Source organism: Ziziphus jujuba, chromosome 7 (genome assembly GCF_031755915.1).
Source record: "Ziziphus jujuba cultivar Dongzao chromosome 7, ASM3175591v1".
In the NCBI taxonomy this organism is placed as follows: Eukaryota; Viridiplantae; Streptophyta; class Magnoliopsida; order Rosales; family Rhamnaceae; genus Ziziphus; species Ziziphus jujuba.
The window spans coordinates 19,739,429-19,755,000 of record NC_083385.1 but is presented as its reverse complement, the minus strand read 5'-3'; the positions used below and the strand labels follow the sequence as shown (position 1 = coordinate 19,755,000).

Genomic DNA, 15,572 nt, shown 5'->3' with positions numbered 1-15,572 from the left:
AAGCAATTAAACATTTTAAAATGCATTCAAAAGTATGCGATTGAACATTTTAAAAAATAAGTATTTCAAATATATTCCGAAATATGTGACTAAATATCTTAAATATATTTAAAAGTAAATAATCAAACATTTTTAGAGATATTTATAATTTTGAGACCAAACACTCCAATGAATATATTTTTTTCATTGCCTAAAAGTATTCTAATCATAATAAAAATTTTGTGGTATTTTTATAACTATCAATTTCATCCAGAAGAGTTGTGAAAAATTTTCATGGAGTGTTGTTTGATTTATTTCTGATTTGTAGGTAAATATACATATATATATATATATATATATACAGTCCGTCTATGGTGCGGACGGTCCTCATACGGACCACAATATTGGTGACGGTTTTTCATAGTATTGGTAACGATTTTCTAAAAAACCATCGTTAATACTATAAAAAACCATCACTAATACTGCGGTCCTCATGCGGACCGTCCTCACTATAGAATTTCCGTATATATATATATATTGACTTAATTAAGATTTTATGAATTATAGATATTTTATATATTAAAAATATTATAAAATTATTTTATATTTTTAATATATTTAAATAGTAATGTATAAAGAACAATACAATATATAGTTGTGAAAAAAAAAATTCTAATAAAATATACATATATATATATATATATATTTCATTTTATGATAAATACGAAAAATATATTAATAATAACAAAATATTTAATATATATCTGTACCTTTTTTTAATTTATTTACATTTTATTTGGGTTGTAGTTACATATTAGTTTTATACTTAATAACATATATATATATATATATATATATAATTTTTCTACGGTACGGACAGTTCATATGCGGACGCATTCAAAATCGATGTTTTTTGGATAAAAACGTCGGCTTTACTGTACACTGTACACATCAAAACCGACGCTTTCATCCAAAAAATATCGTTTTTGGATGCAGTTTACATGCGAACCGTCCGCACTATAAAATTTTCCTATATATATATTAAAATTTATTGCTTGAAAAGCAAAGGCCCAGTGCTTTGGCTTCCGCCTCATCTTACAAAAGGGAAAATGCCCCAACCTGCAAGTACACCTTTTAGGACGCCGATATGGAGGCAATGGCCAGGGCACTCCAAGAGTATTATTTGGGGTGAATGATGGAACAATTGTTAAGATAAATATTTTTATTTTTGGCTTAAAAGACAGTTAAAATTCTTAAATTACATAAATCCTTAGAAGGCATTGACATGTGAAATAGCCTTGATCTTTATATATTTTTAAAAAGTCTTCTATTTGAATATCATATGATTTTGAAATTTTTTTTAAATCTTTTGAAAAGATTAATTGCATTTTAGTATTACGTGAAAATTGCACATTATTAAACTTTCAAATTTAAAACGTTTTATATTGTATACTCGATTTATAATTTGTTTTACTTTTGGCCTTCAATTATTTCCAGATTAATTAGCAAAAATTTTGGAATTTTAAAAATTGACTAGCTTTTTTTCAATTTGTAAAAAAAACTGATTAGTTGATTACATTTAAAAAAAAAATATATATATATATATATATATATATATATATATATATATATATATATATTATTATTATTATTACTCCTATTATTCCCCGGCCAACTTCATCAGTGCGACGCGCCGTGAAGACCTCTATTCCTATTATTCTACAAGGATTAGATTGGACACATATTAGAGGGATTAGAAAAGCTTACAACATATAGTACTAGTTTACAATAGGGAAAAAAAAAATGAAACAAAAAAATGGATGAGACTGCAACGTTAATAAATCTTAAGAACTCATTTGATAGTTAATTGTCCAATGAGATTGTTCAATTGTTGTGCCCTTCACACCATATCAATGTTCCAGAGATTTTCATATTATTTTTATTTTGCAAGAGCTTATTAGGTTCCAATGAAATTTTATGGTAATTAGTGCGTGAACAACTCCTCGTTTAAATGGGGAATTGTTATAATGATTAAAAAATATATATATAAGTAAATTGAAAAATGCATGCATTAATTGTTGTAATAACCAAAAAAAGTTAAATAAAAGAAAAAAAAAAGTATTTTTAGACTTGACCTAATAATAAAACCAAACCAAAGAAGCTATTAGCCATTACACAAGTCGAACAATCGCAGACAACATCCTCATGGATGTGGTTGTCTCATTTGCTAAGTTAAATATTTTATAACTTTTTTTTTTTTTTTTTTTTTGTTTTAACTCAATCTCACGGGGTTTAGGAAAGAGCGAAAGTTTATTAATTTCTTTTCAATAGATTAATAAAATCTGTTTCGATAACATAAAGAAGAGATTATTTATTGAAGTAATTTTTTTTATTGTGAAAATATACTTTTATGTTCGATTCAAACCTCGATCAGGACAAAATTCCCTCTCACCCATATTGTTATTAAAAAACATTCATATTGTTGTTAAAAAAAAAAAAAAAGGAAGATACATTTTAAATTCAAAATCTTATATTAAAATCTCTGTTATAGATTAATAAAAAGAATTTATATCTTCGTCGATATAAGAATTTTTTTTGATAAATAAAAAAAATTAAAGGGTACAGGCTGATATACCCTACTGTCCCAAAAAATAGATCCATATATCTCTAATTTTTTTTTTTTTTTTTATAAGTTGCATATGTGTAATTGTGTCTTCAATCCAGATAAATTGTTCAGTAAGATATATAGTACTGTTCCACATGAAATTAACCGTGGAAATAATTAACAAGTTTTCTACTTTTATTCTTTGATGGGGACAACGGATCGAAACCCCACTTTTCTTTCTTTGCTTTGCTACGATACTTCGCCACTGGCCGGTGTATGTTAGTCTAGCTCTCATAAGTTTCCACCCATAAAAGGGGGAAGAAAAAAAGCTAGCTTTTTTTTTTTTTTTTTTTTTGAATGTAGTTGTTAAATTTTAAAAAACTAACTTTAAAAATCAACATATTTATTTTTTGTGGTTCTCATAAAATTTCTTTGTCTCTCATAAAAGTTTGACATTTTTATTATTATTATTATTATTTTTTTGTTATGATTTATTTCAACGAATTAATATATTTAGTTTCCGTGGATTTTATGTATATAGGAGTAATTTACCCGCAAAATTAATTAGTAAGGTGGATGAAATGGGAAAGAAGGACAATTAAAGAATATTACTGCTAAATTTAGTCCTTTGTATTCATATATGTTCTAAAATTTGGTTCTTATTATTTCAATTTTAAGCAAAATTACTTTCAATATCTGCCATACCTGTGCATTTCAGTAAAATATTACTTGTCATTAAACCATTTATACATTGTACAATATGTATTGTATAACTGACAATCAAAATTCTACGTCACAGCGACTGATGGAGTGTACCCAAACAATGATAGTTTGGAGTTAGGTTGATGGAGTTAAAAAATATAATAATAATTTTAATTTTAAAAATTTTAATGATGCTATAAAAGGACGATAATTTGGAAAATTATCCTGGTTAATGATCAAACTCTTAACTCTTGGGAGTAAATTACTAAAAAATCAAAAAATTATCAATTTATCAAATATTATATTTAATTAAAAAAAATTTCCCATAATTCAATTTAAAAGCAACCATAAGAGTATAGTAATTTTGAGTTGGAATTTCAATGTAAATTAGTTTAAAAAATAAATAAATAACAATAAGTTTTTGGTATTTACTCAAGCCCAAGGCCAGTCAACCTAAAATCAAATTAATGTCGGTCAATGAATTGTGACGATACAACAAGGAGTCCAACGACAATTATGAGATAGAATGGGAAAGAGGAATTTCCGTACAAGTTGAGCTTTTTTTTCCCATTGAATAAATGATTAGGGTATGAAAAATCTTTTCCCAAATCAATGAATTGGCAAACGATAAGCCCAAGTTTGATGAAATTCCTCTTCCAAATTTAGCGGGGGGGGGGGGGGGGGGGGGGGGGGGGGGGGGGGCGTGTTGTGGGGGGAATCCTTTTTCCAAATCAATAAGATTTATTTAGTGGGCAGGACAACACAGGATAAAATTTATCCCAAGTATTATCCTATGTTTCGTGTCCAATGAGATTGGACTAAATTTTGTTATTTTAACAAATAAAATAATTTATTTTCAAGAAATCAAATAAAATAATTTTATTACGATTAAGTAAAAATATCCAACGCAAATGAAAATTAATTAAGATTAAATTTTTTATTCTAAAAAAGAAAATTTGTTTATTAAGAATTAAACTAAAATGTCTCATGAAAAAATTAAGACTAAATATTTTTATAAAGAGAATAAACGTATTTAGAAATAGAAAAAAAAAAACAAAAAAGGGGAGGGGGGGGGGGGAATATATTGTAAATTAAATAAATTTTCCAACATAAAAAAGAAAATTAAGATAAAAAGAAAATATATTTATTCAGAATTTGATTAAAATATCTGATAAGAAAATAAATTGAGATTAAAAATTCTTAAAAAGAAATTAAATAAATTAATATTAAATATTGTTATAAAGAAATCATAAATATATTGACACGTTCATGAAAAAAATAAATAAATAAAAATGAATTGAAGTGATAAATTGTTATCTTGTAATTTATCTCATTATCTAAATAAAAAAAGCAAGTATTTTGGATTTCGAAGAAAGTACCCACCCGGCGACAAAAGCGAAGAGGGAAAAAAAAAAAAAGGTTGACCTGCTTTAAACCCAGGTCTTTGCATGGGGCGCGTTATTCGGCTCTTTGAGATGGATTTGGGACTTAACTTTTGGAATCCTGGATTTGTAATGCGGTCTGTGTTTTGATACTAAAATTCTCCTGTGCGGTGGTTGTCGCTCCTACCAAACGCACCCTCAGAGTCAGTCAGAAGGCCATAAACAGTGGGTGGTTGGTTCTGAGCATTCGTGGAATTGATTGGACATCTCTTTTCGGCAGTGAGTGTTTCTCTACCTCTTTCATAGAATTTCTTAGATTTGGTTTTTTTTTTTTTTTTTTTTTAATGTTTATATATAAATATAAATAGGAGCTGTGGATGAGATAGATGGGAAAGAAGGAGGAACAGCATATGGTGAAGAATGGAGGTATGGTATTGGAGGAGCTGATATCTACAGGGAATGGTAGATGTAATCCAATTCGTAACTTCTCTGCCAAACAACTCCTTGAAGCCACAAACAACTTTCATTCACCTTCCTTCACTACTCGTGGAGAAGAAAAGTGGTTCAAAGCTTTTGTAAACAACCGTCCAGTTTTAATCAAGAAAGTCTGTTGTTCAGAACCGTCTCTTACAGAGGTATGCCGTGACATAGCAATATCATCGCAAATGAGCAGCCACGGTCGAGTTCTGAAACTACTAGGTTGCTGCCTGGAGTTTCCTGTTCCAGCCTTGGTTTATGAAGATGCTGAGAATGGACCTCTTAACAGATACGGAGGCACTAATGGCCAATCACTTCCATGGATGACGAGGTTGAGAATTGCCAAGGACATTGCCAATGCACTTACCAACCTCCACACTGCATTTTCTAGGCCTATCATCCATCTGAGTGTCGAACCTTCGAATGTGCTTTTAGATACGGATTTTGTTCCCAAACTCTGCAATTTCTCTCGCTCGGTATCCATTCCCGAAGGTGAAACACAAGTGAAAGTTTTACAGTTCTCAGGGACATTTGGATTCCTTGACCCTCACTACATTAATACATTTTCTGCTACAGAGAAAACCGACGTCTATAGCTTTGGAGTATTTCTACTAGTCCTTCTAACTGGAAAACCAGCTTGTGATATGCAAGGGCGATTGGTAGACTTTGTTGCTAAGAAACCATGGAATGAAATAGTGGATTCTACTATACTGGAAGAGGAAGGAGTAACTACTGAAAAGCAGCAGAAAAAACTGCTAGATTTTCTAAATTTGGGGCTGAAATGCACTCAAGACGGGTGTGAAGATAGGCCAACGATGATTGATGTGGCAAAAGAACTCGTCCGGATTCACAGCTCTACCCCAGCTCCTTAGTACCTTAACCTTTTATTATGTCTCACCTGCATATATATGTGCATATTATTATTTCTCTATATATATGCATATCAAGCCTTCAACTATCTTAAGCAATTCGTTCCTCGTGCTGATTTGTATTTTTCAAAAAAAAAAAACTATATATTTTAATTGTGCTCATTTTCATATTTTAGATGTATATGTGAAGAACAACAATGATCATAGTTGTCCAATTTAAAAAGGTCCCTGATTTATGACCCACCCATACTTGCCCAGTTACTTAAAAAGGCAGGCTATAATCCACGTACATACACATATGCATATGAAGGTATGTAATTGCTGATTGATGAAATTGTGGATTAAAAAATATTGGGAAGGAGTGATTACTAAGAGCATAAACTGCAAGCTTTTGTGAATCTGGCAGTGAAATGCATTCAAATCAAGGTTGAACATAAGCCATTTTTGATTGATTTGGCAAAAGAACTCGCCCGGATCCACAGTTCCACGACTGTGCCTCAGCACCTTACGAGTTCTCTGTTTATTTTTTTTGGTCTAGTGTTCCTCATCCATATGCAGTATCTCATTTACAAATGGATTTGCGATTGTGTGAAACCACACAAAAAATTTTGAAAAATAAAATAAATAATAATAACAATAATAAAAGCAGCCTTATTTATCCTAAGTTGATTCTAACCCTGTATCAAACAATGAAATTTCAAGTGAATCAAACTTTTACTTCGTTTAATAAGAATTATACACAACAATCATTATCGGTGCACCACTTTCAGTAGCCAAGTTAAAAAGGAACCTAATGCCCCGCTCATATTTGCACAAATACTTAAAGAAGCTATAACAATTCACATACATATGAAGGGTGCTATTATTTACTCTTCTTTTCCCAAGATGCCAAGTGCTCATGATAAGCACCCAAGTTTTGCCATGGTGGAGAATGGAGGCATAGTATTGGAGGAGCTGATATCTACTGGGAATGGTAGGTGTAATCCAATAAGTAACTTCTCTGCCAAACAACTCCGGAAAGCCACAAACAACTTTTACTCACCTTGCTTTACTACTGGTGAGAAAGATGAGTGGTTCAGGGCTTTTTTATACAACTGCCTAATTTTAATCAAGAAGTTTAATGGTAATTATGCTTCCAAGGCATGCCAAGACATAGCAATAGCATCGCAAATGAGCAGCCACAATCAGGTTCTGAAACTATGAGGTTGCTGCGTCGAGTTTCCTGTTCCAGCCTTAGTTTATGAAGCTGCAGAGAATGGACCTCTCAACAAATACGGAGGCATGGGTCCTGTTGATGGCAATGGCTCATCATTTCCATGGAAGAAGAGGCTGAGAATTGCAAAGGGCGTTACCTATGCACTACTTATCTCCATGCTGCATTTTCCAGGCTTGTCATCCATCGGGATGTAAAACCTTCAAATCTTTTATTAGACAAGGATTTTGTTCCAAAATTATGTGATTTCTCACTCTCTGTATCCATTCCTGAGGGTGAGATGGGTGTTGAAGATCAATTGGCTGGGCAGTGAGATTCCTTGACCCTGAGTACATGCATACATAATTTGTTACAGAGCAATCTGATGTATCTCTGCCAGTGTCCATCAACAAATTTGATGGAGTTTGTTCAAGAGAACCATGGAATGAAATAGTGCATCATAAAATTTTGGAAGAGGAATGAGTAATTAATAATAATGGAATGAAGAAACTGCAAGCTTTTCATTATCTGGCAATAACATGCATCCTCTCTAAGAATGAATACACGCCATTGATGATTGATGTGGCAAAAGAACTAGCCTGGATCCACAACCCCACACCACAGCAACTTGCGGCTTATCTGTTGTTTGTTTTCTGAAGTTATTTTGTGCTCCTCATCCATATGCAGTAACCCTTCTAAAAATGGCTTTGTATTTGTGTGAAATAACAAATTTAAAAAAAAAAAAAAAAAATTGAAATAAAGCATTCATTTATCCTACAGTCCACCCCTGTACCAAACAATGAAATTTCGGGTGAATCAAACTTGTGCTATGTTATTAAAAGAATTCAAAACCATCTACATTCAATTTCTTGTACAACTATACAGCAATAGTTGGTGCAACTCCACCACTATAAGTAGCCAAGTTTTAAAAAGAAAGGGAGAAAAAATAAATAAATAAATAAGAAAAGGCACCAAATGCCCACCCTTACTTGCACAAATACTTGAAGAGCCTATAAAAAAATCACATACATAGTGTGCTAGTCTGCCCTTCCTTCCCAACGTGACCCAACTGCTCATGATAAATAGCCAAGTTTTACTGACCCAAGCTCGGAATTTTCATATTGTATAAAAACTGCTTCCTCTGCCACAATCCAATCTTCATTGTTGGACCTGTCCTGTTTTAGAGGCACTGAACAGCTCTGCAATAAGGATGGTGGGGTATTAGAACAGAACAGTCAGAAAGATGATTACAAATAACGATCAAAAAACTAAACATATATGCAGTTTCATGTATATATATTATAAACATACCCAAAAAATATATATGTACTTAAAAATAATTTACTATCTACGCTGCTAGGGTATGTTAGTGAGTCCATGAAGGACAAAATAAGATAAAACCTACAACGCTTACTTACAACTCAAAGTAACTAAAACATATTAAAACTTACATTGGAACAGGTATACACTACGAGTGTCATCCAGCTCCAGCTCTCCAAATACTGCCTTTGAACATTGTCAGCCACTTCGAGTAAAAAATATAACAAGGGAGGCATTAGTTGCATCTCAAAGTGCCTTGACCCACCACATGTCTTGCACCTACCAGGGTCCCCTTCCTCTGCTGTAGCCAACAGTGGCTTTCCACCGTATAAGTATCTGGGCAAAGATGTTCCAACAAGTTTTAAACAAGGAAATGGGTGGTAAAAAAGATGAATGCTAACAAATGCTTGCTTCACAGATTTAGAAAAATCTACGATTTCATTAATGCCAAAAATGAGAAGCCTAAGGTTCCAATTTGAGGTCAAACAAGAACTCTGCAAACAAGTTCTATATAACTAACTATGTTAACAAGCTCCTAGTGAAACCAGAATAATCACCTATTTCCTGATTTTCAGTGAGTGAATACCTAAAACATTGCTCTGGGAATGCATCTAATTTCTTCTTGAACTTCAGGTAAGTCCTATCAGCAGTTAAAGCTTTATCATATTCATAAGTCTCCTTAGCCCACGTTTCTTCTTGTATATGATCTTCAACTTCATCATTGTTCTCCTTGATGGAAAGTGATGAGTATTTTGAACATATGGAAATGACATCCTTCGAAGATGACTCTTCTTGCATGCATATATAAAAACAAGGTAACACTGCAACCGACAAACATGTGAACCAAGTAAAATTAGGTTACCCTAAAAAATAATCAGAAATTCCAAGTCTGCAAAAAATGAGAAATCAAGCTCAAACTCAAATCAAGTCAACCCCAAAAATCCCCTTTTCTATTCCAAAATTTTTTGAAGAAAACTACAAAGGTGAAAGTAAAATTGCAAACGAGCATGTGATGTTGTGCATGAACACACACCACATGATTGGTTAGTAGAATAGGAAGAAATTAAAGTTTAACACCACTAAGTTCAGCATGTGTGAAATGTTTTTGCCGGTTCATTGATATTTCAATGAAACCATATAAATGTCTAGGTAAATTAATTCTGATTACTTTTCCTCTTTTCATTTTTGAAATAATGAATTAAAGCATTCTTGAATCTCTCTATAATCACATTCAATATTTCCTAACTTAGGAAAATCTCAACTTCTGTTTATTTTAGGTCAACTAAACAATTTCTTTATGGCTAAACTGCCAAGAAGAGTCGGAAACTGTAATAGAAAACACTGCCATGCTACAATGTATGAATAAAAAAAGGATCCATCTCCATGAGGTCCAACCAAGCCAAGACATATATTATCCAAAAAATTTGAAGGATGCTATATCACATTTGGCTTTTGTTGACCCAGCCAACCTCCACTCTTTGCCAAAAAAAAAAAAACTAGGTAACAAAACGCGGAAGGGAATCTTGAAGATCTGTGAAAACAAGATAACTATACCAGGTATCTCAGTATCTATCACTCTTGACACGAAGCTTGAATGGTTACTACATGGCTTCTTGGCAGAGGCACAAGATGCCAAGGTTGCAGCATCATTAAGTGCTTTACCCAACTCTTTCAGATCCATCTCTTCATCACTTTCATCATCCAAATCCTCCCACATGCTGGTCTTTGAAAGTGATACAGATGCTGCAGTTGGACAGACCACTCCACCAGATGAGCTGCTTGATTTCTCCACATTGTTTGGTTTCTGAATGCGGAGAGCTCGCCAGCTGTATGGCACCAGATAAAATAGTTAAAATAAAGAAAGCATGACAGTCTAATTATTACACTGACAATATTCAATTTCTAAAAGTATTGGAGGATTTCAATAAGGACCTAAGAGGAGTACTCCCACAGTCTGGTTTGACACAACCTAAAACATAAATAACACGCTCTTCAATCTTTACGTTTTTACTTGAAATTGGAGCATAAACCTGGAAGAAAACAAATAATCGGTTAGTGCCTGCTTATGTTCTTCAAATATTAAGAACATGTTACTTTACAGAATGCTAAACCTGTGAAATGAGACTCAGTTTACTTTTGCATGTACTACACTCAAGCAATCCAGGTGTCAGGACCTCCTTATGAAGAGGCCAGTCCTGTCAGTAAGCAAGAAAGTAAAGGGGTTTAGAATTTAAAAACACCATTTTCCAAGAAGACAAGAGACTATGCTGGACTTATACTAATACTCACAGGCAGTCCCCCAATTTTTGTTGTATAATGATCAGATGGTTCCCAATAATCATCTGCCCATGGTCCAGGCATGCCTAGAAGGACCTTACCCATAGTTCAAGTTACTAGAACAAATCACAGAACATTTAAATGTAGTCAGTAAGAATACACAGTAAAAGAAAAAAAAAAACACCATTAGAAATTTGATACCATTCTTCAAAGAATGATGCAGCATACAAAAGATCACAAATTTCATAGAGGGTTTTTTGTAGTTCAATACTCCATTAAGTTATTTGTTCTTCACAAAAATAGTGTAACTAAATATAAATTATAATACGACAAACATAGCATTTATGATCAAACATTTATATCTCAAAACAAAACATGCCCTTTATCATCAAGCATTTATATATCAAAAGAAAACACCACCGACTCAACCAAAAGAAAACACCCCCAACTCAACCAAACCTGATATAGTTTTATTTTATTGTGAGCATCTCTCGATTGAAGATCTATAATCCCAGTTACTGGTAGAAATTCACTTCCTTTTTCAGATTTTAACTAAGATAAAACTCCAAGACTCTCATTATATTAAATGGGTATTCTACGGTAGCCACTGAACAATTTAAGATGAAACCTTCCATTTTTCTTTTTCAGAGAACATATTTATAAATACATTTGTTGATCTTGATTCCTAATATTGTAAGAGATACGATGCACCAATAAGATGTGCAGTTCGAGTCGCATATCCATAGAATTTTCTGTTCTCAAATGTCTGCATGGAAAGTAATTTTTTTCTGTAGCTCTTAATCTCGTGTTCACTAAAAAGCAACAAAAACACTAAACATGTTTCTACTTTATATATCCAAAAATTGATATTTTCTTCAAAAATAGTTTAACTACTGAGCTACCTGCAAATTTCTTAAGATCTTGTTCTGCAGTGGAATTTCTCTACTAAATCCTTAAACTGGTATTTGCAGCTAGAACACAGTAACACCTTAACCAATATCCTGCAGCTCAGTATTTCTGAGTCACCTGTCAATTTCTCAACCTTATGTACTATCTTGGTCTCTACAAGCTTCTTAAACAGGCATTCTTTGCTAAATCTAAGGCATGTAGCACCTTTACAACAAAAATGCATCTAACCGCTTTGCAGACAAAACCAAAAGGAAACATCCACACAAGTCCACGGACACCAACAAAAAGATCTATTTCAGGAGAAGTTAGGCTATTGGATATGAATTTCTTCAATCTTACAATCATGGGATTGTAAGATGCAGATTTTATTGATTTCCGGCTTTCAATAGCAGACATCATGAGCTCATGATCACAATTTGGTTATCAATCATTTATCAAAAGCATTGTTGTATCAGGCACATACCCTGACCCTTTCATCTGTAGAATCAAATTGTCCAAAACTGAAAAAATCATATCAGCCTCACTATGAACTCTGTCTCTTGCAACAAACTTATGAACCTCATTATTCACTTCAACCCAACTATGCCCAGTTTCTTTTACTACACCATTAAAGTCCATTGTTTCCCTTACCCTTTTGACATCTACCCACATGCCTTTAGATGCAAAAATATTTGAAAGTAATATATACGATCCACTGTCAGTTGGATCACTCATAATAGCCATCTCAGCCGCATACTTGCCCAATTCAACGTTGCCTGCAACTGTACATGCACTTAGCAAGCTCCGCCATACAACTGCAGCTGGTTTTGTTGGCATCTTCTCAATAAATTCCTTAGCTTCAAATAGCTTTCCAGAACGACCCAGAAGAGAAACTATGCAAGCATAATGATCTGTTCCTGGTTCAATTCCATAGTGGTCCATTGAGTTGAAGTGATGAAGTCCATCTCTGACAAGCCCTGCATGGCTACACGCTGATAGCACACCCACAAATGTGATATAGTTGGGTTTTATTCCTTCCTTAATCATCCATTCAAACATCTTAAGAGCTTCTTCTGCTTCCCCATGCTGTGCATATGTTGATATCATGGAATTCCAACAGACAACATCTCTCCAAACTGCAGAAGTAAATGCTTTGCGAGCCTCTTCAATGCTTCCACACTTGGCATACATATCCACAAGGGAATTTGTGACAAAATGGTCATTGTTCAGACCCATCTTGATGATCTGATTATGGAACTGTTGACCATGCTGGAGACTTGCTAGGTTACTGGCTGCCGTGATTAATGCAGCAAAAGTAAATTCATTAGGTTTTAGTTTTGATAACTGTAAATCAGAATAAAGTTTGAAAGCCTTTTCACTTTCTAACTGTTGGGTGTATCCAAAGAACATTGCATTCCACACTACAATATCTTTCTCATTCATTTCATCAAACACAAGTTTGGCATCCCTAACACATGAACACTTGGAATAAACATCTATTAAAGCACTGGAAGCAAATAGGTCCAAAAAGAATCCATATTTTGTAATGAGACCATGGATTTGCTTACTCAATTCCAATGCAAATAAAGTAGCAGATACACCAAGAAGGCTGACTAAAGTTAAGAGGCTCGGCTGGAATGATCTTAGCCTCATATCCTGGAAAAGATCCAGTGCTTCATACAGCTTCTCCTGCCTTGAATATCCTTCAATCATTGCATTGTAAGAAACCACACTATGATCAGTCGTAGCATCAAAAACTTTTCTTGCATCACTTAAGGAATCACATTTTGCATACATATCTATCAAACCATTCTTTACAAAATCATCAATCTCGAGATTGACCTTGATAGTATAAGCGTGCACTTGTCTCCCATGTTCTAATGCCTCAAGTGATCCACATGAAGTAAGAATGCTACTGCATGCAAATCCATCTGGTTTCCAGCACAATCTGGCCATTTCAGAAAATAGCTTCATGGCCTCCCAATCATATGAATTTTTCATGTATCCAGCTATCATAGTTGTCCATGAAATAGTATTTCTCATCAGCATCTGATTAAACAATCTCAACCCTGCTTGCACGTTACCACACTTTGTATAGAAATCTATAAGCACATTACCCACTGAAACATCCATTTCTATACCCATCCTCAACACATAAGCATGGATTTGCTTGCCACCTTCAATGAAGTTAAGCATAGAACATGCATTTAAAACACTAGAGAGGACAAATTTGTCAGGAAGAATATCAGTTTCTGTCATCCATAAAAACAACTGTAAAGAGACTTCACTTCTTTCACTTTTCACATACCCTGTTATAATTGTTGTCCAAGTAACAGCAGTTTTTATAACTAAATCATCAAAAACAAGTCTTGCTTCTTCTATAATGCCACATTTTGCATAAAAATCAATCAAAGCAGTACCAACATAGACGTCTTGGATAAAACCAGTCTTGAAAATAGAACAGTGCACCTGGGCTCCTTGATCAAACCCTCCCAACTGTGTACAAGCCCTGGTTATACTAGCTAAGATATACTCATTCACATCACATTCAGAACTTCTCCAGAATTCTGAGAAGACCATCAATGCCTCTTCATTATAACCATGTCGGGTATACATAGAAACCATTGAGGACCAGGTAACTAAATTTTTTTCAGGCAGTTGATCAAAAACTTTCCGCGCATCGCGAAGGTAATTACACTTTGAGTAGGAGTACAACTGAATGTTGGCAACAAAAACGTCATACTGAAAACCCAACACCACAATTTGACCATGAATTCTTTTGTAGTACAAATGGGGTTTGTCTGAAGGGGGAAGTTGCAAAAGGTTGGCCAATGCACGCTTTTTGGTTCGAAGCTTTTGGATTGGAAAACATGGGTTTGATAGCTGAAGAGAATGGGCAGCTAAGGCGGAGAAATTGAGAGAAGAAGTAATCCTATGACAGTGTTTCAGGTGAAGTATGAAGTTTCTCATAGCTATATCTAGATTATAAGGATTATAACCAAACCAAACGCCGTTCTTCTGCTTTTCACACATAAAACAGCTGATTTTAATGGTAGAATTTAATCTCCTATTTTTCTTTAACAATTTCTTATATAACAATTTTCATATACAAATATTGACTTGGCCGTGAAAAATTTTCCGCCGAAACAAACATACAACGTGATTGCAATAGGAGGGAAAAAAAAAAATGAATGAAAAAAAGCTTTTTTCTTTTGTTGGTGAAATTTAGAACAGGAAAAAGAAAGAAAAGGGAAAGGCTTACCACCAAAAGAGTGTTCGTTCCTAGTATTTGCTGTTGATTGTCAGTGAGACTGAGAGCAACGAAGCTTAAAAGCAGAAGAACAAGCGGCGGGTTGATGTTTTTGTTTTGTGTTGAACGAAGGTTAAAAGCAAAGAACAGGCGGCGGGTTGATGGTTTTTGTTTTGTGCTGGCTGCAAGTTTGTATAACCAGAAAAAGCTAGTGAGTCACTTCTCTTTGTTGTGTAATTTAATAAAATTACAAGTCATACTTGCAAAATCAACAAAATTGAGGGAATGTTAGTGTGTATATATATATATATATATATATATTTTTACCCTTGCAAAAGTTACCTTTGTGGGACCCCTCCAATAAGTTATGAGAATTGTCAAATAAAAAAAATCTCTTTATAATAAAATTGATTTATCCAAAGTCTATTTTACTCTTATATATCAAAATAAAAATTACATCATTATTCTCTAATTCACTAGATAATAATATATATTAAAAAAAATCATTTATGACAAATTTTAATTATACAATGATTAACAATAGAATTAAAAAATGATAAATCAATCACAATTTCAATATATATCATTATATAAAAAATCATAAAATAAAATTTTAATATTTATTTTGAAA

The 15,572-nt window shown here is 33.3% G+C and overlaps 2 protein-coding genes across 7 annotated transcripts; one reads left to right on the top strand and one right to left on the bottom strand.

The window, feature by feature from the left end:
* Positions 1-4,747: 4,747 nt before the first annotated feature.
* Positions 4,748-6,267, top strand: LOC107403697 (serine/threonine-protein kinase ZRK1). Its single transcript, XM_060819145.1, has 2 exons — positions 4,748-4,947; positions 5,037-6,267. Exon 2 carries the CDS (start codon positions 5,055-5,057, stop codon positions 6,015-6,017), a length of 963 nt encoding a protein of 320 aa, XP_060675128.1. The 5' UTR covers positions 4,748-4,947; positions 5,037-5,054; the 3' UTR covers positions 6,018-6,267.
* A 1,744-nt stretch (positions 6,268-8,011) lies between these two features.
* LOC125418220 (pentatricopeptide repeat-containing protein At4g39530) lies at positions 8,012-15,202 on the bottom strand. Of its 6 annotated transcripts, none has more exons than XR_009639710.1 (8): positions 14,954-15,162; positions 10,816-10,919; positions 10,638-10,721; positions 10,459-10,556; positions 10,081-10,352; positions 9,084-9,347; positions 8,658-8,862; positions 8,012-8,405 (listed from the first exon to the last, which is right to left on the bottom strand). XR_009639710.1 is itself a non-coding variant. In XM_060819101.1 (8 exons), exons 2-8 carry the CDS (start codon positions 10,906-10,908, stop codon positions 8,280-8,282), a joined length of 1,113 nt encoding a protein of 370 aa, XP_060675084.1. In that variant the 5' UTR covers positions 10,909-10,919; positions 14,954-15,154; the 3' UTR covers positions 8,012-8,279. The 6 variants fall into 6 exon arrangements, 4 of the variants coding, with proteins under 4 accessions (XP_060675084.1, XP_060675086.1, XP_060675085.1 ...); XM_060819101.1 differs by having other exon boundaries at positions 9,113-9,347; positions 14,954-15,154; XM_060819103.1 differs by lacking the exon at positions 14,954-15,162 and adding an exon at positions 12,176-12,315 and having other exon boundaries at positions 9,113-9,347.
* Positions 15,203-15,572: the final 370 nt, after the last annotated feature.